The following is a 23,637-nucleotide window of genomic DNA, read 5'->3' as shown; positions in this document are numbered from 1 at the left end:
GGAATTGTATTAAGGGGTCATGCATTAGGGGAGGTTGAGAACTACTGCTCTAAGGGATGCCCTCCCCTATGCCCATTCAGATGTACACCTATTCTTCTGTGCCACGCCCATTGCCATGTCTGCTTCCTGGAGCTTTCATGTAGTCATACTTCTGACATCTATCTCTCATTGACCCCTTACCATTCCATCAGTTTTAACTTCCCACATCTGGATCAACTCACCCCACACTTACTTCAAATACCTCATTTAAATTTCATTTCAGAATTTGAAGTTACAAAGGTCAGTGGCCATGACCAACCTTTCTGAAACCCTATACACCGTGGATCCACCACATTTTTAGAAATGTTTTTCCTTCGTGACTTCTATAGTATCACATTGCTTCAAGCCAACCTATTTCCTTAGTAATTTCCCCCTAAAGAAATGGTCCTCAACCTATGGTTCATGATCTACTGGGAGGATTGAATGACCCTTTTATGGGTCACCTGAGATCATCAGAAAACACAGATATTACATTTCATAACAGTAGCAAAATTACAGATCTGAAGTAGCAATGAAAATAATCTTATGGTTGGGAGTCACCACATGAGGAATAAAGGGTCACGATTAGGAAGGTTGAGAACCAGTGCTCTAGAGGCTAAATTCCAATCTTAGTGTTCTTTCCTGCTTTCCTCCTCTTCATTAGAATCACCTACTATGACTCTTAACCCCGCTGTCTACACTGGAACAGTACTCTGAAGTCTTCTTTCAACTTCATAGTTATTTGTGACTTTTTTTATAATGTCATACTTCTTAAGTCTTTCCATTTCTCTAAATCTCCAAGAAATTTCTCCTATAACATTGAGTCTTGCTCCCTCTTCACTTAGACATAGAACTCACAGTTTTGACTATCAGTGTGTCTTCTGTCCCATCTAGTTCTCTTATCAAATAATGCTGTTTTTTTACTCTTTATTACCTGAGTCATTGCACTCACTGTGAATGACAGAATGACTTTCTGATTTGGGTCATTCTTTCTTTTCCTATCTACCCAGATTGTTTCCCAAAAGAATCTTATAATGAATAGGTCATTAATATAAGAAAATTCAATAACTTTTCAGTGAACAACGATTGAAGTTGATGATCTTTATTTAGCAAAAGGATATAGAAACTCCTAGATATAGATGTAAACTTTACTGTAATTTGTCCCATCATTATATTTTTTTAGGTATTATCATTCTTATCTCTGACTATGCAAGTTCTTGTGATTTCTTGACAGTCATTGTCAATGAGATGGTACCTATGAATACTTAGAGTAGGTTGATGGAAGAGTGAGGCTCTAAACATTTAGAGAAAATGGCCTCATGCCTCTCTTTTCTATGTTACTTCAGCAAAGTTACTTTTCAGTCTTCATTGTTTCTCAGTTGTCTTTTAAGAAGCTGAGATTTTCTATATATTTTTTAGGTGTATTTTTAAATTTCCATGAAAACATATATGTAGAGTACCTGACATAGCAAAAAATATTCATAGTTCTTTTGATGTTACTGAAAAGGTATTTTTAATGAGTAAATTTAAAAAAAATAAACTCTACAAATTGTTTAATTTTAGTATTCTAAACACACCTATCATGCAGAAATATCCACATGGTAAGTCTCATCTTTAGGATGAAAATCTGAACTTTACATCACCTAAGAGAATACTGTTAAAACAAGCTCCTAATTAATCCATTTGCACACATCAGATAGTGTTATTAAATGTGCTCTGGTTATCCAAACTCAGAAGTTATTTTAACAGAGTTTGAAACTGATAACTCTCCTGAACAATGTAGATTTCACTTTTATTATATTTCAAGTTAATTTAAAATATGGCTTCTAATGTGAAATTTGCATTAGCTAATTGGCAATAATTAATATTGAATATTAATGGCTGTTTTAGTTATGCTTATTATTGTTATATGAAGAATAACAAAAAATGTTGAGGATGGTAGGGTTTATTTGGCTTATACTTGCACATCATAGTCTATCCTTGAAGGAAGTCAGGATGGAAACTCAAACAGGGCAAGAACCTGAAGGCAGGAGCCAATGTAGAGATCATGAAGGAGTGCTGCTTACTGGCTTGTTCCTGCTTACTAGCTTGCTCAGCCTGTTTTTGTAGATCCCAGGACCACTAGCCCACAATGGGCTCAGCTTTCCCCTATCAATAGCTAGTTAACAAAATTCCCTATAGGCCTGCCTACAGTCAGATACTATGGAGATGTTTTCTTAATGGAGGTTCCCTTCTCTCAAATGACTTTAGCTTATATCAAGCTGACATAAAACTAACCACCCCAATGGCTTTTCCATAAAATACATAAGTCAAGAATACATCCAAATATAGTAATTCTTACTTTGAATAGTCCAGTTTTATGTGGTCTGTTTTATTGTTGATATTCTGCATAATTTTGTTTATGATTGCATATACATAGTCTTGACTTCATTTAAGAACTAATACTTACTTGGCTATTTTATTTTTAAAACACTTTGGCTTGATGGAATTTATCGTACCTATTTTTAAATAGTCCCCTTTCTTTTGACATGTTGTATTACATTATCTATTTTTGTAATACATTAGCTATCATATAGAAATCCAGTTTGGTATTTGAATTAGCACTTCTCAATGTGTGCTCAGCAGATCTTCGGAATCACCTAACTCTTTCAAGTGACATATAACTCAAGCCCTTGTTGGGGAAGCATGGAGAAACTAAGCTTGGATCCCCAACACACACATTATAAACTGGACTTGGTAGCATGTTTTTGTGCACTCAATCTCCCATGGTAAGACGTGGGTCAGAGTCAGTTCATGCACCAGATAACCTGACTGGCATACATAGCAGTCAACAAGAGACTCTGTCCCAGATAAGGGTGGAGGGAAACCCAAGGTAGTCCTTTAACCTGCAACATGTAATTGCTTGCTCAGACACATGAACATGGGCGTGCGCGCGCGCATACATACACACACACAGACATATTGACTAAAATAAAACCTTCTTTATAGCATCCATTCCCTATAACATTTTCCACTCCTTATTCTGATAAATGTACACTGGAATTCTCCAGAACCTAATGATACACGAATGCATCATTGCATTAAGAGAATAGATGTTTGGGATTCTTTCAAAATGAATTATTAAATGATTGCTCTAATTTCCAAACATCAATTACCAATAGATATATTATCTATATAAACAAAAGTTCTTTGGAGTCCTCAATCTTTTTTAAGATTAAAAAAAAATCTCTCTGAGAATCACTGTTCTAGAGATTATAAAACTAATGGGACCAACAAAAAATTGTCTCTTTAAAATTTAAAAGTTTTATAATTATCCACCCTATGTCCCACTGGCACTGATGCCAGACTGCCTATTTCTTTATGACTATTAAATTTTGACCAAAACTTGAACTCATACTACATACACATGTCTGTTTAGCAAACACTTTGTACAGATAATGTATGAAGATTATATACAAGTATATGTGTATAAAGTGTGCAATCTCCTAACTGCCAACATATGGGACCTTCAGTTTGTCTCCTTCATCAGCCACACGTAACCTATGCTATCCTGCCTCCATCATGACTTAGATTTTACTCAGGAAGCAGATCTGAATCTCTTTCTGTTATTTTAAATTTTTTTATTGAAAATACATATTTCATACAGTATATTCTCATCACAGTTTCCCCTCCTCTGTTTCACCCTAAATTCTTTGTACCCATCTTCTTTCTCTCCCTCCCTAGGAAAACAAACAGTCCAATAGAAAAACAAGCAACCCAGAATAAGAAAGGCAAACAAACAGAAAGAAAACAAAGTAAAAAATACAAAGCACAAAAAAGCCCCACATATACAGGAAAACACACACATATACAATACACACACACACACACACACACACACACACACACACACACACACACACAAACACACATACACACACCATAGAGAAAACACAAAGTTAGAAACCATAATAGAGCTGGTCAGTGGTGGCCTGCACCTTTAATCTCAGCACTCCGGAGGAAGAGGCAGGCGGATCTCTCTAAGTTTGAGGCCAGCCTGGGCTACCAAGTGAGTTCCAGGAAAGGTGCAAAGCTACACAGAGAAACCCTGTCTTGGAAAACCAAAAGAAAACAACAACAACAAACAAAAACCCACCATAATAGATAAGCAAAAGAAATAAGTAAAAATAATAATAATAATAATAATAATAATAATAATAATAATAATAAACAAAGCATTAGGAGAAAAACTCCAAAAATACCACTTGCATTCATTTTGTGTTGGCCATCTCATGCTGGGCAAGGGGCCTCTCTTAAGTGTGGTTTCCATAGCCGGTGAGACTCCATTGGAGAAAATACTTTTTCCTCTGTGAGTGGTTGTTAAATGGAGAGAGATAATGAGTTCGGAACTGAGGCTCATGGCCACTTTCTTTTCAGTGCTGAGACCCCACCTGACCCAGACCTTGCAGGTCCTATATATGCAGCCACACTCTGTGAGTTTGTATGTGTGTCTGAAACTCACTGTTTCCTTGAAGTCTCCCATCTACCCTGGCTCTTACAATTTTTCCACCTCCTCTTCCACATAGTTCCCTGAGTTGTGAGGAGAGGGATTTGATGAAGACCTCCCATTTAGGATTGAGCGTGCCAAGGTTTCTCACGCTCTGAACAGTGTCCCGTTTGAGAGTGGGGTTTGGGGCTGGTGGGATGGCTTAGCAGTTAAAGCATAGTTAATGCTCTTGCAGAGGACCAGAATTCAGTTCCTAGCACCATATCAGGAAGACAACCCACAAACACTTATAACTCCAGCTTCAGGAGATCTGCCATGCTCTAGAGAAGTGGTTCTCAACCTGTGGCTCATCACCCCATTGTGAGTTGAAGGACCCTTCCACAGGAATTGTCTAAGACCATCCTGTATATCAGATATTTACATTACTATTCCTAACAGTAGCGAAACTACAGTTATGAAGTAGCAACAAAAACAATTTTATAGTTGGGGGTCACCACAACACAAGGAACTGTATTAAAGGGTCACAGCATTAGGAAGGTTGAGCACCACTTACAAGAGGCATTGTGCTGACATGCATACACCCACACAGACGCATAGTGAAAATAACAAAAATATGTTTTTAAAACATAGTTAAGTTTCATTTATGATTATCCTGGGGGAAAGAACTTATGAGAATAAGTGTTTTAATTTTTTGTATGTTATAACCTACAAACAGTTATGTATGTTTCTGTGGATAAGGACCTTGTATCATTTTGAGTTTGTGCAGAAATTTCATATAAGCACACTAATTCTTAAAGGAAGATCTCTTTCTTCATTTAGATAGTCTGGCATCATTTTCAAAAGATAGATACTATGTTGCTTCCAAACATCATGTCACCACTTACAGATTTCCTTTATTTATAGCTGTTGATCAGTCAGGTTGAGATGATGGCCATATCATCAGTATTTATTGAGCTAATCCAACATTTAAATAAACTTTAAAACAGGTCAATCCAAACTTTAATTACAAACTATAAAAATGGTACTAGTAATTTTGTTTTCTGTTTCGTTCTTTTACATAATAATCTTTCTCCTTGAAGGTCACGTTTCTTTTCTACTAGGGAAAATTCAAATATTGACCTATCTTACCTCTTTTCCATTTATTAGTTAAAATATGCAAATTTGGAGTAAATAAAACAATAACAAGTACTAAAAGAGTGCAGTGAAAGTCAAGATTGCTCCAGTACATTGTATTAGTGTTGTCTGATTTAAAATTACATCTGCACAATTCCATGTGTGCCTGCAAGTCAGAATGCATAAAAGACAAAGTAATTTTCAAAATATAACTGAGGTTTAATTAAAGTTTCACGTCTTTTTTCTCTAGTTTCATTGAGGTATAATGGTAAAGACAAATTGTACGTTTGGAGGTGTACAACATGAAGGTTTGATACACACATGCATCAAGATATAATTATGATGCTAAGCTAATTAGCATATTAATTGGCTCAGTTAACTTTTATAGTAAGAACTTTACATTACAGTCTGTTGTCTTAGAGAAGTGTGTGTGTGTGTGTGTGTGTGTGTGTGTGTGTGTGTGTGTGTGTACATGTGTATATGCAGGTATGTGCACATGCATGTTGAAGTTACAGGTCCATTTCAGGTCTTCTCTTCCATAACTCCCCACCTTGGCTTTTGAGGCAAGATCTTTATTGACCCTGATGTTCATTGTTTTGGGAATGTCAGCAAGCTCCAGAGATCCTCCTGCATTCTCATACCCAGGGCCAGAATTACAGATGTGGACCACCACAGCAGATTTTTATGTTGATTTAGAGCATCCAAAAACAAATTGTCATGTTTCTTTTTCTCTAAATACTTGTTATTATTTGACATTACTTGATAATGGTTGTTCTGACATGCGATGTGATGTCTTATAATGATGCTTTTGCAGGGGAGGGTTTACAAGACAGGGTTTCTCTATGTAGACTTGGTGCTTGTCCTGGACCTCGCTCTGTAGACCAGGCTGGACTCAAACTCACAGAGATCTGCCTGTCTCTGCCTCCTGAGTGCTGGGATTAAAGGCGTGCGCCACCACCACCCAGCTTACTTATAATGATTTTTAATTCATTTCCATGAAAATTAATGAGATTGACCACATTTTTATGTTACTGTTTACCATGCACATATATTTTATGGATATTTTTAATTGGGCTATTTTTTTCTCTCCAGGCATATGACTTACTTGTTTGTAATCTCCTATTAGCTATATGATTTGCATATATTTTATCTCATTTAAGTCTTTTTAACCTCAGAATTGTTTACTTTGTTGTTTAGAACCTTTTGATGTGATGTGTCCCATCCTCTGATGTGATGTGTCCCATCCTTTGATATGATGTGTCCTGTAATTTGTCCCTCTGCTTTGGAAGCAGCTCTGTGCTGCCCCTCTACTCCTGCTTCCTAAGTCAGAATGCTTGAACTAAGATGCGCTTAGGATTGGTGACCTGTAGTTGGTAAAATCTTTAAGTAGAGTGTTTTCCTTCGAACAACAAAAAGGCTGTAGACTGATTTACTTTTCATTTTTGTTCTCTAGAAGATTCCAAAGACACATCAGCTTCAAAGAAAGACAAAGGTGAGTTTGTTACCTTTACCCATTTACACATTTTCTCTCAAGGATGCAATGGTTTGCTTTCCATTGCTTGTTTGTTTAATTTAATGTTTTTAACCTCTTTGTACAATTATTGGAATCTGTAGGCAACATTTATGTGGTAGAATTAACTTTTAATAATATTGTATTTTTACGAACTAAAAAAAAAACTAGCTGGATATTATTTAACAGTAATTACCAGGTGCATTTATTGATTAATCTCCAGAAATATTCTTTAAAAATTATCAAGTTTAAAGAAAATTTTATCAAGTAAGGCAAACCTATTATTTCATCAAGAATTACTCTTAATTTAAAAAAAGCCACCTATACTAAAAGCCCTCTCATAATGAGAATACAAGGAAGTAAGAAAGGGAGGATAGGACCTGGAACATACACACACACACACACACACAAACACAAACACACACATACACACACATACATACATACACACATACAAACACACACACACATGCACACATACAAACACACACACATACACACATACATACATACACACATACACACAACACACACATACGCACACATACATACATAAACACACAGACACACGCATACATACATACACACACATACACACAACACACACACATACATACATACACACACAGACACACACACATATACACACGCATACATACATACACACATACACATATTGAGAAAAGAAAAGAAACTTTCATATTAGCATCCATCTCCTATGACCTTTTCCACTCCCTTGTTAGAGATCTCCAGAGAATGTCAAAACAGGAATGTATCATTGCTCTAAGAAAATATATGCTTGAGATTCTTTCAAAATGTATTTTAAAATGTTTGCTTTATTTTCCAATCATAATTACCAGCGGATTTATTATCTATGTAAACAAAAGTTCTCTGGAGTCTTCAAACTCTCCTTAAGATTAAAAAGTCATTTGATAACACTATTCTAAGGAATAAAAAATGGAAATATGGAGACACTGTACTCACACGTACACACTCATACACAGATACAATATACACATATTTAAAATAATATTTGAAGAGTATAGTTAAGATTTATTCTACTTGGAATTAGTGGTTGAGTATGTTATAACCTACAAACTCTTATGTATGTTTCTATGAATGAGGTCCTTGTACCACTTTGTGTTTGTACAGAAATTTTGTATGTATATATACAAATTCCTAAAAATATCAGTTATGTTTCCTCATTTAGATAGTCTGGCATCATTTTATAAAAGATACACACTATCTTATTCCAAATATCATCTCACCATTTGTAGATTTCCTTTATTTATAGCTGTTGATCAGTCAGGTTAAGATTATGGCCATTTCATCGGTATTTAAATGAGCTAAGACAAAATAATAAATTTTAAAACAGGTCAATTCAACCTTTAATTACAAACTACAAAAATGGTGCTAGTAATTTTGTTTTCTGTTTTCCATTTTCTTCTTTTATTATAATAATTTAAACTTTCTTCCACATGATTCCATATGTGCCTGCAAGCCAGAATGTATAAAAGACATGGTAATTTTCAAAATATAACTGAGTTACTGTTTATGTCTTTGAGTTTCAGTTCAAATTTAATGTCTTTTTCGTCTAGTTTCATTGAGGTATAATTGGTAAAAAAAATTGTACATTTTAAGTTGTACAGTCTGATGGTTTAATATACATATGAATCAAGATATAGTTATGATTATCAAGCTGATTAACATACTGATTGATTCAATTAACTTTTGTAGTAAGAATTTTACATTAAAATCTGTTGTCTTAGAGAAGTGTGTGTGTGTGTGTGTGTGTGTGTGTGTGTGTATGTACACATACTATAGTTGTCCATGTGTTTTTCTGTGCACATATGCATGTGTAGATTCTTGTAGGTGCATGCACATGTATGCTGAAGCTATGTGTCTATGATAGGTGTTTTCCTACTTAACTCTCCACGTTAGCTTCTCAGGTATGATTTCTTACTGACTCTGATGCTTATTGATTTGGGAATGTCAGCAAACTTCAGAGATCCTCTTGTTTCCTCACATCCAGGGCTAGGATGACAGATCTGCACCACCACATGTTATGATTATTCTGGACATCCGAATCCACACTCTCATACTTGCAAGCTCTTTACCCACTGAACCATCTCTCCAGGCACTATCTTAGAAAATTTCATGTGCATGATGAGCCTAAACACGTCCTGAACATGAACCCCCAGGTGGAGTTGCTGAATGTTATATAACAGATCCATATTTTTTATGGTTTTGGAAAACTCCATAAATTTTCTTTGCTGACCAGACCAATTTAATTTCCAACTAAGAAAGTAAAAAAGCTTCTTTTCCTCTTAATACTTGCTTTATTTGACATTATTTGATAATAGTCAATTTGACATGTGATATCTTACAATGATTGTTACTTTATTTCCATGACAATACATTTTTTATATCTGAATCACGTTTATTTATATATTCCTTTAATTATTTTATTTTTATAAATATATATTTAATATTTATTTATTTTATACTCTTCCACTACCTCCCCCACTTGATCCCTACTGTTCCCAACCCACATGTCCACAGTCCACCCAGAAAATCTCTTCTATTTCCCCTTCCCACAGAGATCCAAGTGTCCCCCTTTGAGCCCTCCTTATTATCTAGCCTCTCTGGGCCTGTGAATTGCGACATAGTTATTGACCACATTCTATGTATCTTTTGACAATGTGAATACCTTTTATGGATATTTATAATTGGGCTATCTTTTTCTCTCTAGGTATATAACTTACATATTTTATATATTAATCTTCTATCAGCTATATGGTTTACAAATATTTTATTTCATTTTATAAGTTGTGGTTTTATTCTCTTAACTGTTTGCTTTGTTGCTTAGAAACATTTTGATGTGATGTGTCCCTTACTTTAATGTGATATGTCCCATACTTTGATGTGATACATCCTGTACTTTGATGTGGTGTGTCCTGTACTTTGATGTGATATGTCCTGTACTTTGATGTGATATGTCCTGTATTTTGTCTCTCTGCTTTGGAGCAGCTCAGTACTGCCCCCTTTAAACCCATTTCCCAAGTCAGAATGCTTGATTTAGATGCTGCATTTAGATTAGCGACCTATAACTCATAAAAAACCTTAAGTAGAGCATTTTCCCTTGAAGAACAAAAAGCATTTAGAATGTGGTTTACGTTTATTTTTGTGTTCTAGAAGATTCCAAAGACGTACCAGCTTCAAAGAAAGACAAAGGTGAGTCAGTTGCATTCTGATCCTTTCCACATTTTCTCTCAAGAACGCAATGTTTTGCTTTTTATTGTCTGTGTGTTTTAGTTTTTTTCGATCTCTTGCTATAATTATTAACATCTATGTGGTAGATTTATTTTTTAATAGTTCCATATTTTTTATTAACTCTTCATTTCCTTGAATATTGAGGATGAGTTAGATGGACATTATTTACATGTAATAATCAGATACTGATATTGTCTAATCTGCAGAAACATTCTTTAAGATTATCATGTTTAATGATAACAAAATTATCACTTCATTTAGTGCAAACCTATTATTTTGTCAAGAATTGCTCCTATGTAAGAAAAAAGTCACCTTTAGCAACAACCTTCTCATAAAGGGAAAAAAAGAAGTAAGGGAGGGAAGATAGGAACTAGAAAAGACACACACACACACACACAACACACACACACACACACACATAGTGCATGCACTCAGAAAAGCTTCTTACCTCCAGATGTCTAATCTAAGTCAAACATTTCCAAATATCTCTGTCTGGAAAGTGAGAATTAGAACTAGCTTGGTCAGTTTTTGTCATTGTTGTTTGCTGAAGAGCTCCTAGCTTCTGACTTTGGATCTGCTATGACCCTCTCATTTTACGTTCTGCTTGTATTCTGTGATAGCAAAAGTTGTCCAAGATTTCTTCTTGCTATAAAATATATGTTCTGTAACTGGTCCTGGACTTCATTCAAAATGTAAAAAGCATTGCTTTGAAAAGAGACACAGTAAGATAAATGGATACTCATGTCTCGCAAACAAATTTTGGGTCTAATCTTGTATTAAAGTGTGTTACATTAAAATGTATCAATTGTCATTGTTATAAATGGTGACAATGACAGTTGATTTAGCAATTTAAGATACAATCATTCCTTTTAAAACTAAAAGTAGACCTAATACATCATCTATCAATTCCACTATGGAATATATATTCAAACGAAACAAATCATTATTATCACAAAATGATACCTGCATGTCCATATTAATTACAGCACTGTTTACATAGCTATAGCACAAAGTGAACCCAGATGCCTGTTTGTAAATGAGAGGTACGAGAATTGTGGCGTATATACACAATGGGTTCTGATTTAGCCAAAACCAAAACCAACCAAACAACAACAGCAAGAAAAACAACCCATAAGCTGCTATCTGCAGCAAAACGGAAGGGTCTGAAAGTCATTGTGTTAGGTGAAATAAGAAAAGCACCACACACCATCACCATGTTTTAAGAACTAGATCTCAATTGCATATAAGAGCAGAATGGAGCAAGTGGAGACAGCAAAAGATAAGTAATGAATGACCCAACCAAAGAACAGCAAAACCCAGAAAGGATGAATTTCCCATAGTGCACTAGAGTAACTATTGGTTAAAAGAGTCTATGTGATATTTTGAAGTACTGAAAGAAAACTGCAAACTCTCCAGTATATAAGAATGATTGAGCTCTAAAGAGTCAGAATTATTTATGTAGATACTAACTTGACAGTTTTATACCTAAGCATCAAAGACCACATGTTAAGAAATGAGTGCATGCCAGTTCATCCCCGTCTGTTAGCACCCCAACAAAAAGGGCCAGCCTTCCTGTTTATACACTTGCCAAGAGCATGTTTCTTTACCTAGGCACTCATTTTTATGAGGAAAGTTGAATTGAATCTAAGTAAAAAACCTCAGGTGTGTAGGAAGGGCATTTTCTGCCACTAAAATACTGTGCTCATGTATAGAAGACTCACACTGTGGACATCATATGTATCTCTGCACATATTAGTACTTACCTTTTAAATTTTCCTCCTCTAGAAGTAACTGATGATGTATCTTCCCCAAAGAAGCAAAAAAGTAAGTTTATAATTAAATTCAAAAAACAACTAACTCCTCCAATAATGTAGATACTACTTAGACTATAAACTTTAAACTGAGAGCCTCCCAAGAATAGCAATTAAAGAAAAAAGATTTTTAACACGGGCCTGAAGAATGACCTTAAAGTGAGCCATTTATATTTCAAAGAGAAACTTGTCATTTTCATGTCAGGAAAGAAGTGCAGCATTGGATAACTCCAAGTAATGATTGAAGTGTCATTTATCGCAAGCCATTCTGTACAATTCTGGTCCTGGGCTTTCTAGGTAAATCTTACTTAAATGTGAGTTCCTGTCTGCTGTATAACAGAACAGTAGAAGTGAGGTGCTGAAATTCTTTAAATAAATTTTTGTTAAAATGTAAAAATAGGTTTTAGTAATTCAGTTGCTTGGAAATTGATTCCCAAGATTCAAATTTCCTTTTGACATCCCTGGATACCTGGCAAGCTTTTGGCAGCCAGTCTCTGGGATCCTTGATTCTAGAATCCAATCATAATTTGCATGCAGTTGCAAAACTTGGTGCTCAAGATTATCATTTTCCCAGTGCTTCCAATTTAGACTTTTTTTCATATATTAAACAGTAAATCATGGATACACACACACATATGGATATATGGATATGTAGATATAGATAGATATAGATATAAATATATATATAAATTAGACCTTCACCAGGCAGAATAGAAGAGGCAGTTTTAAAATAGTTCCAACAAGGTCATCACAAATAATGCTTTAAAGTAAAGAACTGAATATTTACCTGAGAAAATAATTCCTCTAAGATGTGCATGGTTTCTTCCATGCCTTCTGTAGGAAATTGCTGAAGTGGTTTATTAACTGAGAGGTTTGGATGCCTACTATGCTGCAAGCCTTGCTGGTGATACTGACATGTCAGAAACACATAAAAGATGATCACTGGAATGCTTCATACAATCAGACTGTGAGAAATACAGGAGTATAAGCAGTATTGATGTAATAATTTCAGATACCATTGCAAAATTCATGAAGAAGCAATTATTATCCGTGCTTTCACACTCTCCTATTGATAAACTACTGTTAATAATTTTCAACTAAGTTGCATCACTAGTTGAACTCTCTTATTTCATAAAAAAGCATTAAAAGAAATTTCAATATGTAGATTGTGTCCACACTAATTTCCTGTTTATCTTGCCTATGTTAGAACCTGGGTGAACATGCATGGAACATTTCTGTATCGTTTCTTACAATTGCATGTGAATCTAAAATTATTTCAACATAAAAAGAAATGGAATTAAAAGTCTCCAGGCATGGTTTCTACTACTAGCACTCTAGATGCTAAGGCATAATGATTGCTATGAGTTCAAGGCCAATCTGGGACACATACTAAGTAACCCAAGATAGCCATTGTTACAGAGCAAAAATATTTCCTCGAAGACAAAACAAAATAAAATTTAATAAAAAATAAATACATTAAACATTTTTCAAATATTTTCCAGTAATTTCCACTCTTGGAATTTATTATATCAAAGCATTTTCCCATTTTTACCTTAACAGTAGTTTTATAACCTTGTCTTCAGGAGCCTTTAATGTAGGTTCTAAAACTTTTGGAACCAGTGATATTTTTATTAATAGCTCTTTCAACTTGAGTTAGATGTATATGTCAGGACAGCACCGGAATCTGCTAAAGCTCAAATGGAACAGACCGACCTTTCATGAAGAGGCCCTTGCATTTTAGAGTCAGGGCTGTTATTTCTCTCTGACTCCAACAGCTTCTTTGTTACTTCCATCTAATGCACACTCACTGTTACAGTCTCTGCAGCTTTGGGAAAAGAGGATTTGTGCTACCAAATTAGAACAAAAAGGGCAAGCAGGTTAATTTCTGAAAACCTGGTGATTGAGGCTGGACAGCCCCTAAGCACTGGAATCTGAAGATACCCTCAGTGTGACTCATGCCTTTAATCTCAGAATTTGGGAGGCTGAGGCAAAAGGAATTTGGGGAGGCTAGCCTAAGAGGTATTATTACTTCTCTCAGCTTCTTTCCCCCATGCTTCTTTTCATTCATACAAATCTGGCCCTTTCTTCCCTGGCCTTCTGCAAAAATGCCTGCAGTTGTTTGCAATAATATACAAGGATAGTCTGGAAAAGAGTAAAGGGTCAATAAGTTTGTCTGTGATTATAGGAGAAGCATTACATCTCAGCACAGCTGCCTCCAAGGTGACCTGGTTTAACATCCAGAGCTCAGGTTCTGCCTGTCGCTTCATGGAATATTTTGCACTGCATTCGTTAAAAACAAATTTATTCATTTAGGTGGAGGTGGGGGATAGGCATCTAGTGTGTGGGTGTCACAAGACACTACATTAGGAGTTGATTCCCCCCTTCCATCATGTGGGTTATGGGGCTTGAACTTAGGTAGTCAAGATTGACAGTAAGCACCTCTACCCACTGAGTCATCTCATTGGCCCTGTCCTACATTCATTTCACTTTCCTGTGTTCTTCTATGCTTGAGTGACCTGGGTTTGGGCATTGCCAGAAGGAAGGATAAAGCAGGCTGTCTCAGCAGAGCTCATACCTTCAGAAATAAGATAAATGGAACAATTCAATACTCTCTGGGACATTATCACACACACACACACACACACACACACACACACACACACACACACACCCTATGTTGGTTCATTTACTTTTCTCAATATCCCCATCCTGATTCCTGTTGTTTTGATTTTTATTTTTGAACATCCCAAGGCATAATGAAGTTTAATTCGCCCCAGGAGCCATGGAGGCTAACTATAGTCTACTGTGGTGCCCAGCTCAGTGTATCTGCTCTTCTGATGCCCAGACCCTGCTTGTAACAAAACCATGCTCTCTTCCTTAGATCCAATCAGTTTCTTTCAATGTGTCTACTTGGATGGATACAATGGCTATGGATTTCAGTTTCCTGTCACTCCTGCCCAACGCCATGGAGAGAACTCTGGGAAACCCAACTCTCCAGGACAGAAACAGCAAGGACAATAGACACCCGTGCATGACCCTGACAACTGCATTAAGGGGGTGAAAACTGAATCTTCTCTTTAGTCCACAGTGGCACAGGCAATTGAAACTATCTAGTGCTGAGATTTCATTGTAAACATTCTACCTTTCTGCCTGGCATAGAGAGATGGCGTGGACAAAGGGGTTGACTAATAAGCAAATGTGTTGGAGGGTCTAATGCTTAAAAATCTTCATGTGTGTCTGCTGCTGTGGGAGGGGTACTTACATTTAGCTGTTTCTAGTTATTGTATGGTTCTATACTCATTAAAGTTTATTTTGTATTGGTCTTCTAGATATAATTGGGTAATTGGCCCATTACAAAATGAAATTTCTGGCTTCAGGTAGATAGTTTTTAAAGTGGTAACAGACTGTGTTCTAGGTGTAAATGGTAGAGGAGCATGTATAAAAGTTGCTCTTCTGAATCATTTAAGTAAACTCAGTTTACCCAAGGACCTATGTGCATCATTATATTCGTGTCTGTTTCTAGTTCAGTTGTGGCAAGGTTCTACAATAGGTATGACTTACACCAGAGTGTTGTAAGTCCCTTGTCGCATTCTTGAAACTCAAAGTATCAGACAGACAGGACATGACAAGGAACAAATGCTTGACAAATCTTATTTTGGGGGTTTGTCTTGAGCTACAATTTAGACATTCTTTCCTGTGGACATGTACTTGTAGTAAAGCATGTCTAGCAAATCATTCGTTTAATATGGGAATGAGGAGATGTGAAATTATCATGTCTCCAGATTATGTCCCAGTGAAAACATCACCTGGGTGAAGGTTTAGATAAATCAATAATCGTGCGTGACCAAGGCAAACATAATTTTATTTCTCAATACATTCTTTCTATAAAATTAAATGTTTTCCTTTTCAACTGAAAACAATACAAATGCTGTAAAAGTTCAAGTGAGACATTTTGGTCCTAGATATGTTCATGAAGTGTCTTACTTTCTTTCGACTAATTGGACATTAATGCCAGTTAAATTAATGGCAATTTTTAACTTACTCATCTATGTCTATCACTATAAATAACCTTTGAGAGTGTTCATCTTCCTGGTGATACAAACACTCAGTTTTAATGAACTTTTCTTATCAACTTTAGAAAATGTGTCTGTAATTTTTCAGCACATTTCCAGTTGCAGCTGAACTTATGACAAATTAGCTCAGGAAATGACTTACCATTTCTGGCACTATCATCAACTCAGCATTGACTGAGCTACTCAGTGAATGGCCTAGCCATGTGATTGGTTTTCAAACAATGCAACCAACTACGGTTCTTGAGATCCAAAATACAGGTCAGTTTTATCAATCTCTGGGTAAGGTGTGGATTATATATTCAGCATTAATGTTGGAACATCAGTAACTTTTATAAGAAAGTTAGTTTTAACCAGATGCTGACAGACTTAATTCACACCACAAAGGCCAACACTACAATGAACTGGATTCATGGAACCATTTGGAGGGGAAGGGAAACCTAGAAATACATCATTTCACATCTGAGCAGATGGTACTATCTTGCAAAGCCCCTTCATTCAGCAATTCAAACTTACAAGGAGGACAGTGGATAAAGTGTTTCCCTTAGGTGCGGTTTCATCCATGCAATTTCCTGAATAAAGGAAGAGAGAGCAAATGTGATAATTGTTTTAAAATTCACATAACAGGATGGTTTATCCACTATGTTATCCTTCAGTGACTGTGTACCAAGTGCTTAGTCTTTCTTCTCTGGGTCAGGTACTATACTGTGTAACAAAATACAGCAATAGATTTTACTTAGTGCTATTCTGGCACAGTAGATGACACTGGAAAATTCACTAAAAGGACTGAATCTGTATCTCCATGTGTAAAGGAGAACCATCAAAACAAACAGCTCAATGCTTCACAGATTTACTGTGGAGACAGATAGTGTCTTAATATGGATATGTTTGAAAACATTTTCTGAAATTTTGTTTTTGGAGATGACACTAATTTTATCTCCATGGACTTTTAAATATCATCGTCTATTTTCTTTATGAAACAAATTGATAAAAATTAACAGATGTTATTTAAATGTAATTGTAGATTTAGAGAAACCAATTGTGGTGCAATTAAGATTAACAATAATTGTTAAAGTTTGTCTAAAATTTCAATGATGGTTATAATTTGAAAATATCATCTCAACTATCATCTGTTTGTATCTTTACATCAATAAAATATTTCTGGCCTTTTTGAGTTTAATGGTTTTTATCTTTAAAAGAAAAAGCACGAATAGCTAATTCTCCATTTTAAAATTTCCTCCATGGTTTATGCTTTGTTGACCCAAATATGTAGGTGACTGCTTAAGTTTTTAGCTTTGTCTAGAGGATGTGAGCTACCCTGCCCAGCCCTGTATACTCCCATCTTTCCCTCCATCTTGATATTTGAAGTTATACAGGAGATAAGAACACTTCTTTTAGCCCATGCTTTCTTATTTATCTACAGTCACGGATATTCTGTTAATCATAATTCAAATGTAACAAAAGTAATTTTATGTGTTTTCTTCATGAAAAGGCCTTCTGTGGACTCATTATGATATTTCCTTGTCTAAACTCTTAAGGGAAATACTTTAGAACTGTTATTGCATATTTATGAACTCTGCCTATTTCTTTGAGTAATCTTACTGAATAAAAAGGCAAGAAGAATAACAAATAGTGCTAGTAGAAAATTAAAAATTCATCTAGCCAAGCTGACATCTTCAGAAAAATGAAAATACTCCACGCGAAAAAATAGGACATTTAAAAAAAATCACTATTTCTAACCAGATTAACGTGAGAAATGTGTTCAGAAGCAATCATGTCTAATTTCTACTTCACTAATGGTGAGTAAAATTAAAGGTGAGCCCAACCTTCATAACCATTGGTTCAGAAGAAGAGATACCTGTGGATATGACGGAAGTTACTGGTAATTTCAAAGGTAGCCCTTGGACCTTCTCTGACTCTTAAATGTCCTCGACTAGTTCTTAGGGTAGTCTTTAAAATTTGCATTATTTTAAAATTATATTTGCATTATCTGTGTGCCTGTGTGAAGCAGTGTAACTGTGAGTATGATACTGCAGAGACCAGAAGAGGACATTCGATTTCTGAAAGCTGAAGTTACAGGATGTTGTGTGCTGCCCATTACAGATGCTGGCCACCCAACTCTGGTCCTCTGAAAGAGCACCAAGAGCGATTAACTGCTGAACCATCTCTCTGGCCCATGGGTGTTTCTCAATGACTGTTGACGATTTTTCTAGCATCCTTCAAATCTGTCTTAAGAATTACAATCCGTATTGTAACTTTCTGTGGAAAGACTCACTTTCTTCTGCTCAAAAGCTGAAGAATGCCTGCCATTTTTCTTAGTCATCATCATCTGAAGCAAAAAGATTGGATCTTAGAGGGGTTAGGGAAGCCAGGCAGTGGTGCCACATACCCTTAATCCCAGCACTCAGGCAGAGTCAGGCAAATCTCCGAGTTTGAGGCCAATCTGGTCTACAGAGCAAGTTTCAGGATAGCCAGGTATACGTGGAGAAACTCTGTCTCAAAATACACACACACACACACACACACACACACACACACACACACACACAGGATAAGGACATCTCCTTACTAGGAGAACTTCACTGTGAGCTTGGATCTTTTCTAGTCTGTCCATAACTTTCTTGAGCTGTATGACCCCATGTGGTATCCTTATCTTACTCAAGTTTCCTTTTTGTTATTGGAAGACTTATTCCTTTTTGTTATTGAAGACACAGGAACTTGGAACAACTTTCCAAGAACTCTTCTTGCTGAATTGCCTTTAGTGTTATGTCAATGTTCTCTTGTTCCTTTACCTTCATTAATCATACATAAGACACCCAGCTATTCCTGTAGGTATTTTCCTTTGTGCACAGAATAAAGAGTGGTAGTTCCCACAAGCTATTTAACTATATAAAAATATCATTAGTCATTGCAGTGAAAAGCTCCAATAATTGCCCCAAACCAAAAGGAAGTAATAAGTCTCTTTAATTAGTTACCGTTTCTCCAAAGACACCAAAGATACAGCCTAAAATTAAATATCTATATAATATAAAATACAATTGAGCTGTACAGAAAAAACTCAGAATGAATTAAGTGAGTCATTGCTAATTCACAGTTAAGAATCATACCAGTCCCAGTGGGGAGAACATATTTACAAAGTGGTAAGAGCCAAAAGGGAAATTCCAGGTCCCTGCATAGCCATTTTAGCCTTCAAGACTTGGTATCACCGATATCTTTGTCTGTGAGCTGATACCTATGGCTACCGACTTGAATCAAGTCATGCTGTTATTTTCACCTTTCTGCCTAGCGTATCCAGAGCCCACTTACATAGCTTGCCCTCTTACCAGTAGACTAACCCATGCCTCTGATTTGAGATCAAATTGTTGTGGCAAAGAACCCCTGGCACAGAGGGCCCCGACTGTGATGCTAGGACCAACATTGATCACTGATCATCCCTGCTCCTCTGTTCTTCAAATGAAAATAAAAGTCTCCACAGAATAAGAACCTTCATCTCTTGGTGAGAAAGCACCCGGTACGGTTATGTTGTCCAAACTGTTCAACTTCTCTAGTTTGGGTACTCAATGATCTGGACGTGACCCACACTGAAGACCTAGTGTGGCTATGTAGCATGAACAAAAGTAACAAGTGAAAATCAGAACTGTTAAAGCCAAACACAAAGGCGGGAACATTGTCACTGGCAAACACATTTTCTTTTTAAAAGAATCACTGTTTTGTGACATTTTTCATGAAGTGTATGTAAACCAATGGCAAGTGACTATCCTTCACTATTAGAGGCTATTGGGGTCCAGCCTCTAGTAGTCTTTTCCCAGGGTTCCAGAAGAGATGTTACCAGCAGCGAGAATTAATCTGAAGGATTCTCAAATGAAAAACATACACAAATCTCTAGTCCATTCACTTTGCTCTCCTAAGTCAGTTCTCTGTCTACACAGTTTCTTTTCTGCTCTCATGCCTAGCTCCTCTGTTGCCTGATTCCTTCTACATTTCCCTGCTGTTCCCTCTAAGTGCTGTCTTAATTCCTTCATCTAGCTCTACCCCATCTTGGTTCTCATCCATCCAGTTCTTCCCCATCTGTTCCTCTTAGTCCTTAGTTCCTCTCTTTATTCTGCTAAGTTCTCTCTCTTGTTCTTCCCCCATTTCGTTCTTTCTCATCTCCTTAGTTCTTCCCACCTTATTCTTTCCCATCTAGTCCTCCTCCATATGGTTCTTCCTCCTCTAGTTCCTCCTCTAGTTCTTCCCTCATCTTCCATCTCATTCTTCTAGTTCTCAGTCTAGTCTAAGGTCCCTGAGGTTTACAGTTATATGCCCATGCAATAATAATGCTCTGGCTAAGGCAAGATCACCAGGCTTGAATTCCTTCTGGGTCAAAGGGAGGGGTGATAAGGTCCACACAAAGAGCAGTAATTGTCAGCTATCATTTACAACCCAAAAGGAAAGTGACTAGTGGGTAATAGAATCAACTGATGGTCAAATTCAGTTAATATCTAAGCAAGAGGGATTTTGTGTGCTCAAACTGTATTCTTAGAAGTGGTTAGGTAAGGTGTTAAGAGTCTATCAGTGACAAGTGAAAATAAAACTGCCTTATTTTCCTTTGGCTGCTTATCTGTCCAAGATAACTTGGCTGCTGCTGTTTTCTGGCAGGGCAGGGGAGTGCACTCAGTAGCTAGGCAACCTGAGTCACAGCTTGAGGTACCTGGTAAGTAAAAACCCTTTAGTTCTGAGTTAATTGATCTAGAGCAGAGACAGTATTTGGAAGAAAGAAGGTTAGGCTTAATTAGCACATCTGATAGGCCTTCTAAAACAGACAGTTTGGATGCTTTAAGTCTGTTCTTAGAAAGTTCGAAAGGTATCTCAGATAACATCTATCCAAAGAAGGTCCTGGCCAGATGTTGCTAATGACAATAACTACAGAAAGGCTTGAAATTAGGGATTTTGACTGTGTCTGTTGTTAATACAGTTAGAGAAAGTTATACAAATACTTCGTTTGTATAGGGGAAATTGTGCCCAGTGAATGATCAAACATACTGTTCTTGGGAATAGAAAAGCTACAGTAGCACACCAGAAATTCATAGTGGCAAATGACTAATATTCAAAAGCCAATATCACCAAGACTTCATAAGCCTTGGCTTTATCCTTTGGAAAGACTCCTGGCTTCTTTCAGGTATTTCAGGCTTTGTTATAACCAGCCGAATTCCTACTTCACATTTCTTCAGCCCGCAGCACTTCATGCCACTCAGTCAACACTTCGAATAAAAAGCTGAGATGGAACAGGGGCTCACTTACCCCAAAGTCACTGGCATAAACTGAATACTAAGTGATAGGTCTCAAAGTGTTCCAGCTATCTGCTCAAAAGGTTAGTGCTGAAATAAATACAAACTACAGAATCTCTAAACCTATAGCATTGTATGTTACTCAGAAAAGAAGCATCATCATCCCTGACCTCCTGACCTCCTGTCTCTGTCTCTGACTGTCTGTCTCTCTCTCACACATGCACAGACAAGGTTAAATGTAAACCATCTGTGAATGTTTATTGTAAACATGGATACAGTTGATATAGAAACTGCTCTACAGAGGAGGCAATGTTTTCTGTAAAAGGGAGACATACTGAGTTCTAACAACCTTAAGAAGGAACAGTGGGAATAGTAAACATATCATTTTCATCTTGTGATGTTTATATTTCTTCTTTTTAATTAATTTATTTATTTATAATTAATTTAATTTTACATATCAGCCACAGATTCTCCTGTCCTACCTCCTCCCACCCCCCAGCCTCCCCTCCAACCTCCCCCCATTCCCATCTTCTCCAAGGCAAGGACTCCCCTGGGAATTCAGCTCAGCTTGGTAGATTCAGTTGAGGCAGGTCCAGTCCCCTCCTCCCTATACCTTGGCTGAGCAAAATGTCTCAGCATAAGCCCTAGGTTCCAGAAAGCCACCTCATGCACTAAGGACAGGTCATGGTCCCACTGCCGGAGGCCTCCTAAATAGTTCAAGCTAATCAACTGTCTCACTTATCCAGAGGGCCTGTTCCGGTTCTATGGGGGCTCCTCAGTTATTGGTTCATAGTTCATGTGTTTCCACTAGTTTGGCTATTTGTCCCTGTGCTTTTTCCAATCATGGTCTCAATATCTCTTGTTCATATAATCCCTCCTCTCTCTCTCTCTCACTGAATGGACTCCTGGAGCTCCACCTGGGGCATGGCTGTGGATCTCTACATCTACTTCCATGAGTAACTGGATGAGAGTTCTATCATGACAGTTAGGGTGTTCGGCCATCCAATTAGCAGAGCAGGTCAGCTCAGGCACTCTCTCGACCATTGACAGTAGTCTACAGTGGAGGTATCTTTGTGGATTTCTAGGGACCTCTCTAGCACTCTGCTTCTTCCTATTTCCATGGGGTCTTCATTTATCATGGTATCTTTTTTCTTGTTCTCCCACTCTGATCCTGATCCAGCTGGGACCTCCAGCTCCCCTAAGCTTTCTTTCCCTTGACCCTTGCTCTCCATTACCTCCCCATGTCCAGGTTGCTCATGTAGATCTCATCCATTTCTCTGTTGTTGGGTGATCCCTGTATCTTTTCTAGGGTCCTCTTTACTAAGTGGCATCCCTGGAGTTTTGAGTTGCAGTCTGGTTATCCTTTGCTTTACATCTAGTATCCACTTATGAGTGAGTACATACCATGTTTGTCTTTCTGGGTCTGGGTTACCTCACTCAGGATGATTTTTTCTAGTTCCATCCATTTGCCTGCAAACCTCATGATGTCATTGTTTTTCTCTGCTGAGTAGTACTCCATTGTGTATATGTACCACATTTTATTTATCCATTCTTCAGTTGAAGGGCATCTAGGTTGTTTCCAGGTTCTGGCTATTACAAATAATGCTGCTATGAACATAGTTGAGCATGTGACCTCAACATAAATCTGAACCTGATAGAAGAGAAAATAGGAAGTAGTCTTTGGCACCGGTGGTCACTTCCTAAATATAACACCAGTAGCACAGACACTGAGAGAAACAATTAATAAAAGGGACCTCTTTAAACTGAGAAGCTTTTGTAGGGCAAAGGACTTGGTCAACAAGACAAAACAACACCTTACAGAATGGGAAAAAATCTTCACCAACCCCACAGCTGACATAGAGCTGATATCCAGAATATATAAAGAACTCAAGAAATTAGGCATCAAAATAACCAACAGTCCAATTTTAAAAAAAAATGGGCTATAGAGCTAAACAGAGAATTCTCAACAGAAAAAGCTCAAAAGGCTGAAAGACATTTAAGGAATTGCTCAACATCCTTAATCATCAGGGAAATGCAAATCAAAATGACTCTGAGATACCATCTTACATCTGTCAGAATGGCTAAGATC

The 23,637-nt window shown here is 36.9% G+C and overlaps 1 protein-coding gene across 1 annotated transcript in view; it reads left to right on the top strand.

Annotated features, from left to right (window-relative positions):
* The window catches only part of LOC114692538 (triadin-like), a 98,919-nt gene extending 81,464 nt beyond the window's left edge, over positions 1-17,455 (top strand). The window contains exons 13-16 of the mRNA XM_037200380.1: positions 7,071-7,109; positions 10,323-10,361; positions 12,186-12,224; positions 15,093-17,455. Coding sequence (XP_037056275.1) covers positions 7,071-7,109; positions 10,323-10,361; positions 12,186-12,224; positions 15,093-15,232 — 257 coding nt within the window. The 3' untranslated portion in view covers positions 15,233-17,455. The remainder of the gene's footprint in view (positions 1-7,070; positions 7,110-10,322; positions 10,362-12,185; positions 12,225-15,092) is intronic.
* Positions 17,456-23,637: the final 6,182 nt, after the last annotated feature.

The sequence above is a fragment of the Peromyscus leucopus genome, chromosome 8a (genome assembly GCF_004664715.2).
Source record: "Peromyscus leucopus breed LL Stock chromosome 8a, UCI_PerLeu_2.1, whole genome shotgun sequence".
NCBI classification, from domain to species: domain Eukaryota; kingdom Metazoa; phylum Chordata; class Mammalia; order Rodentia; family Cricetidae; genus Peromyscus; species Peromyscus leucopus.
The sequence above is the reverse complement of the archived record's forward strand: the minus strand, read 5'-3'. Positions and strand labels throughout refer to the sequence as shown.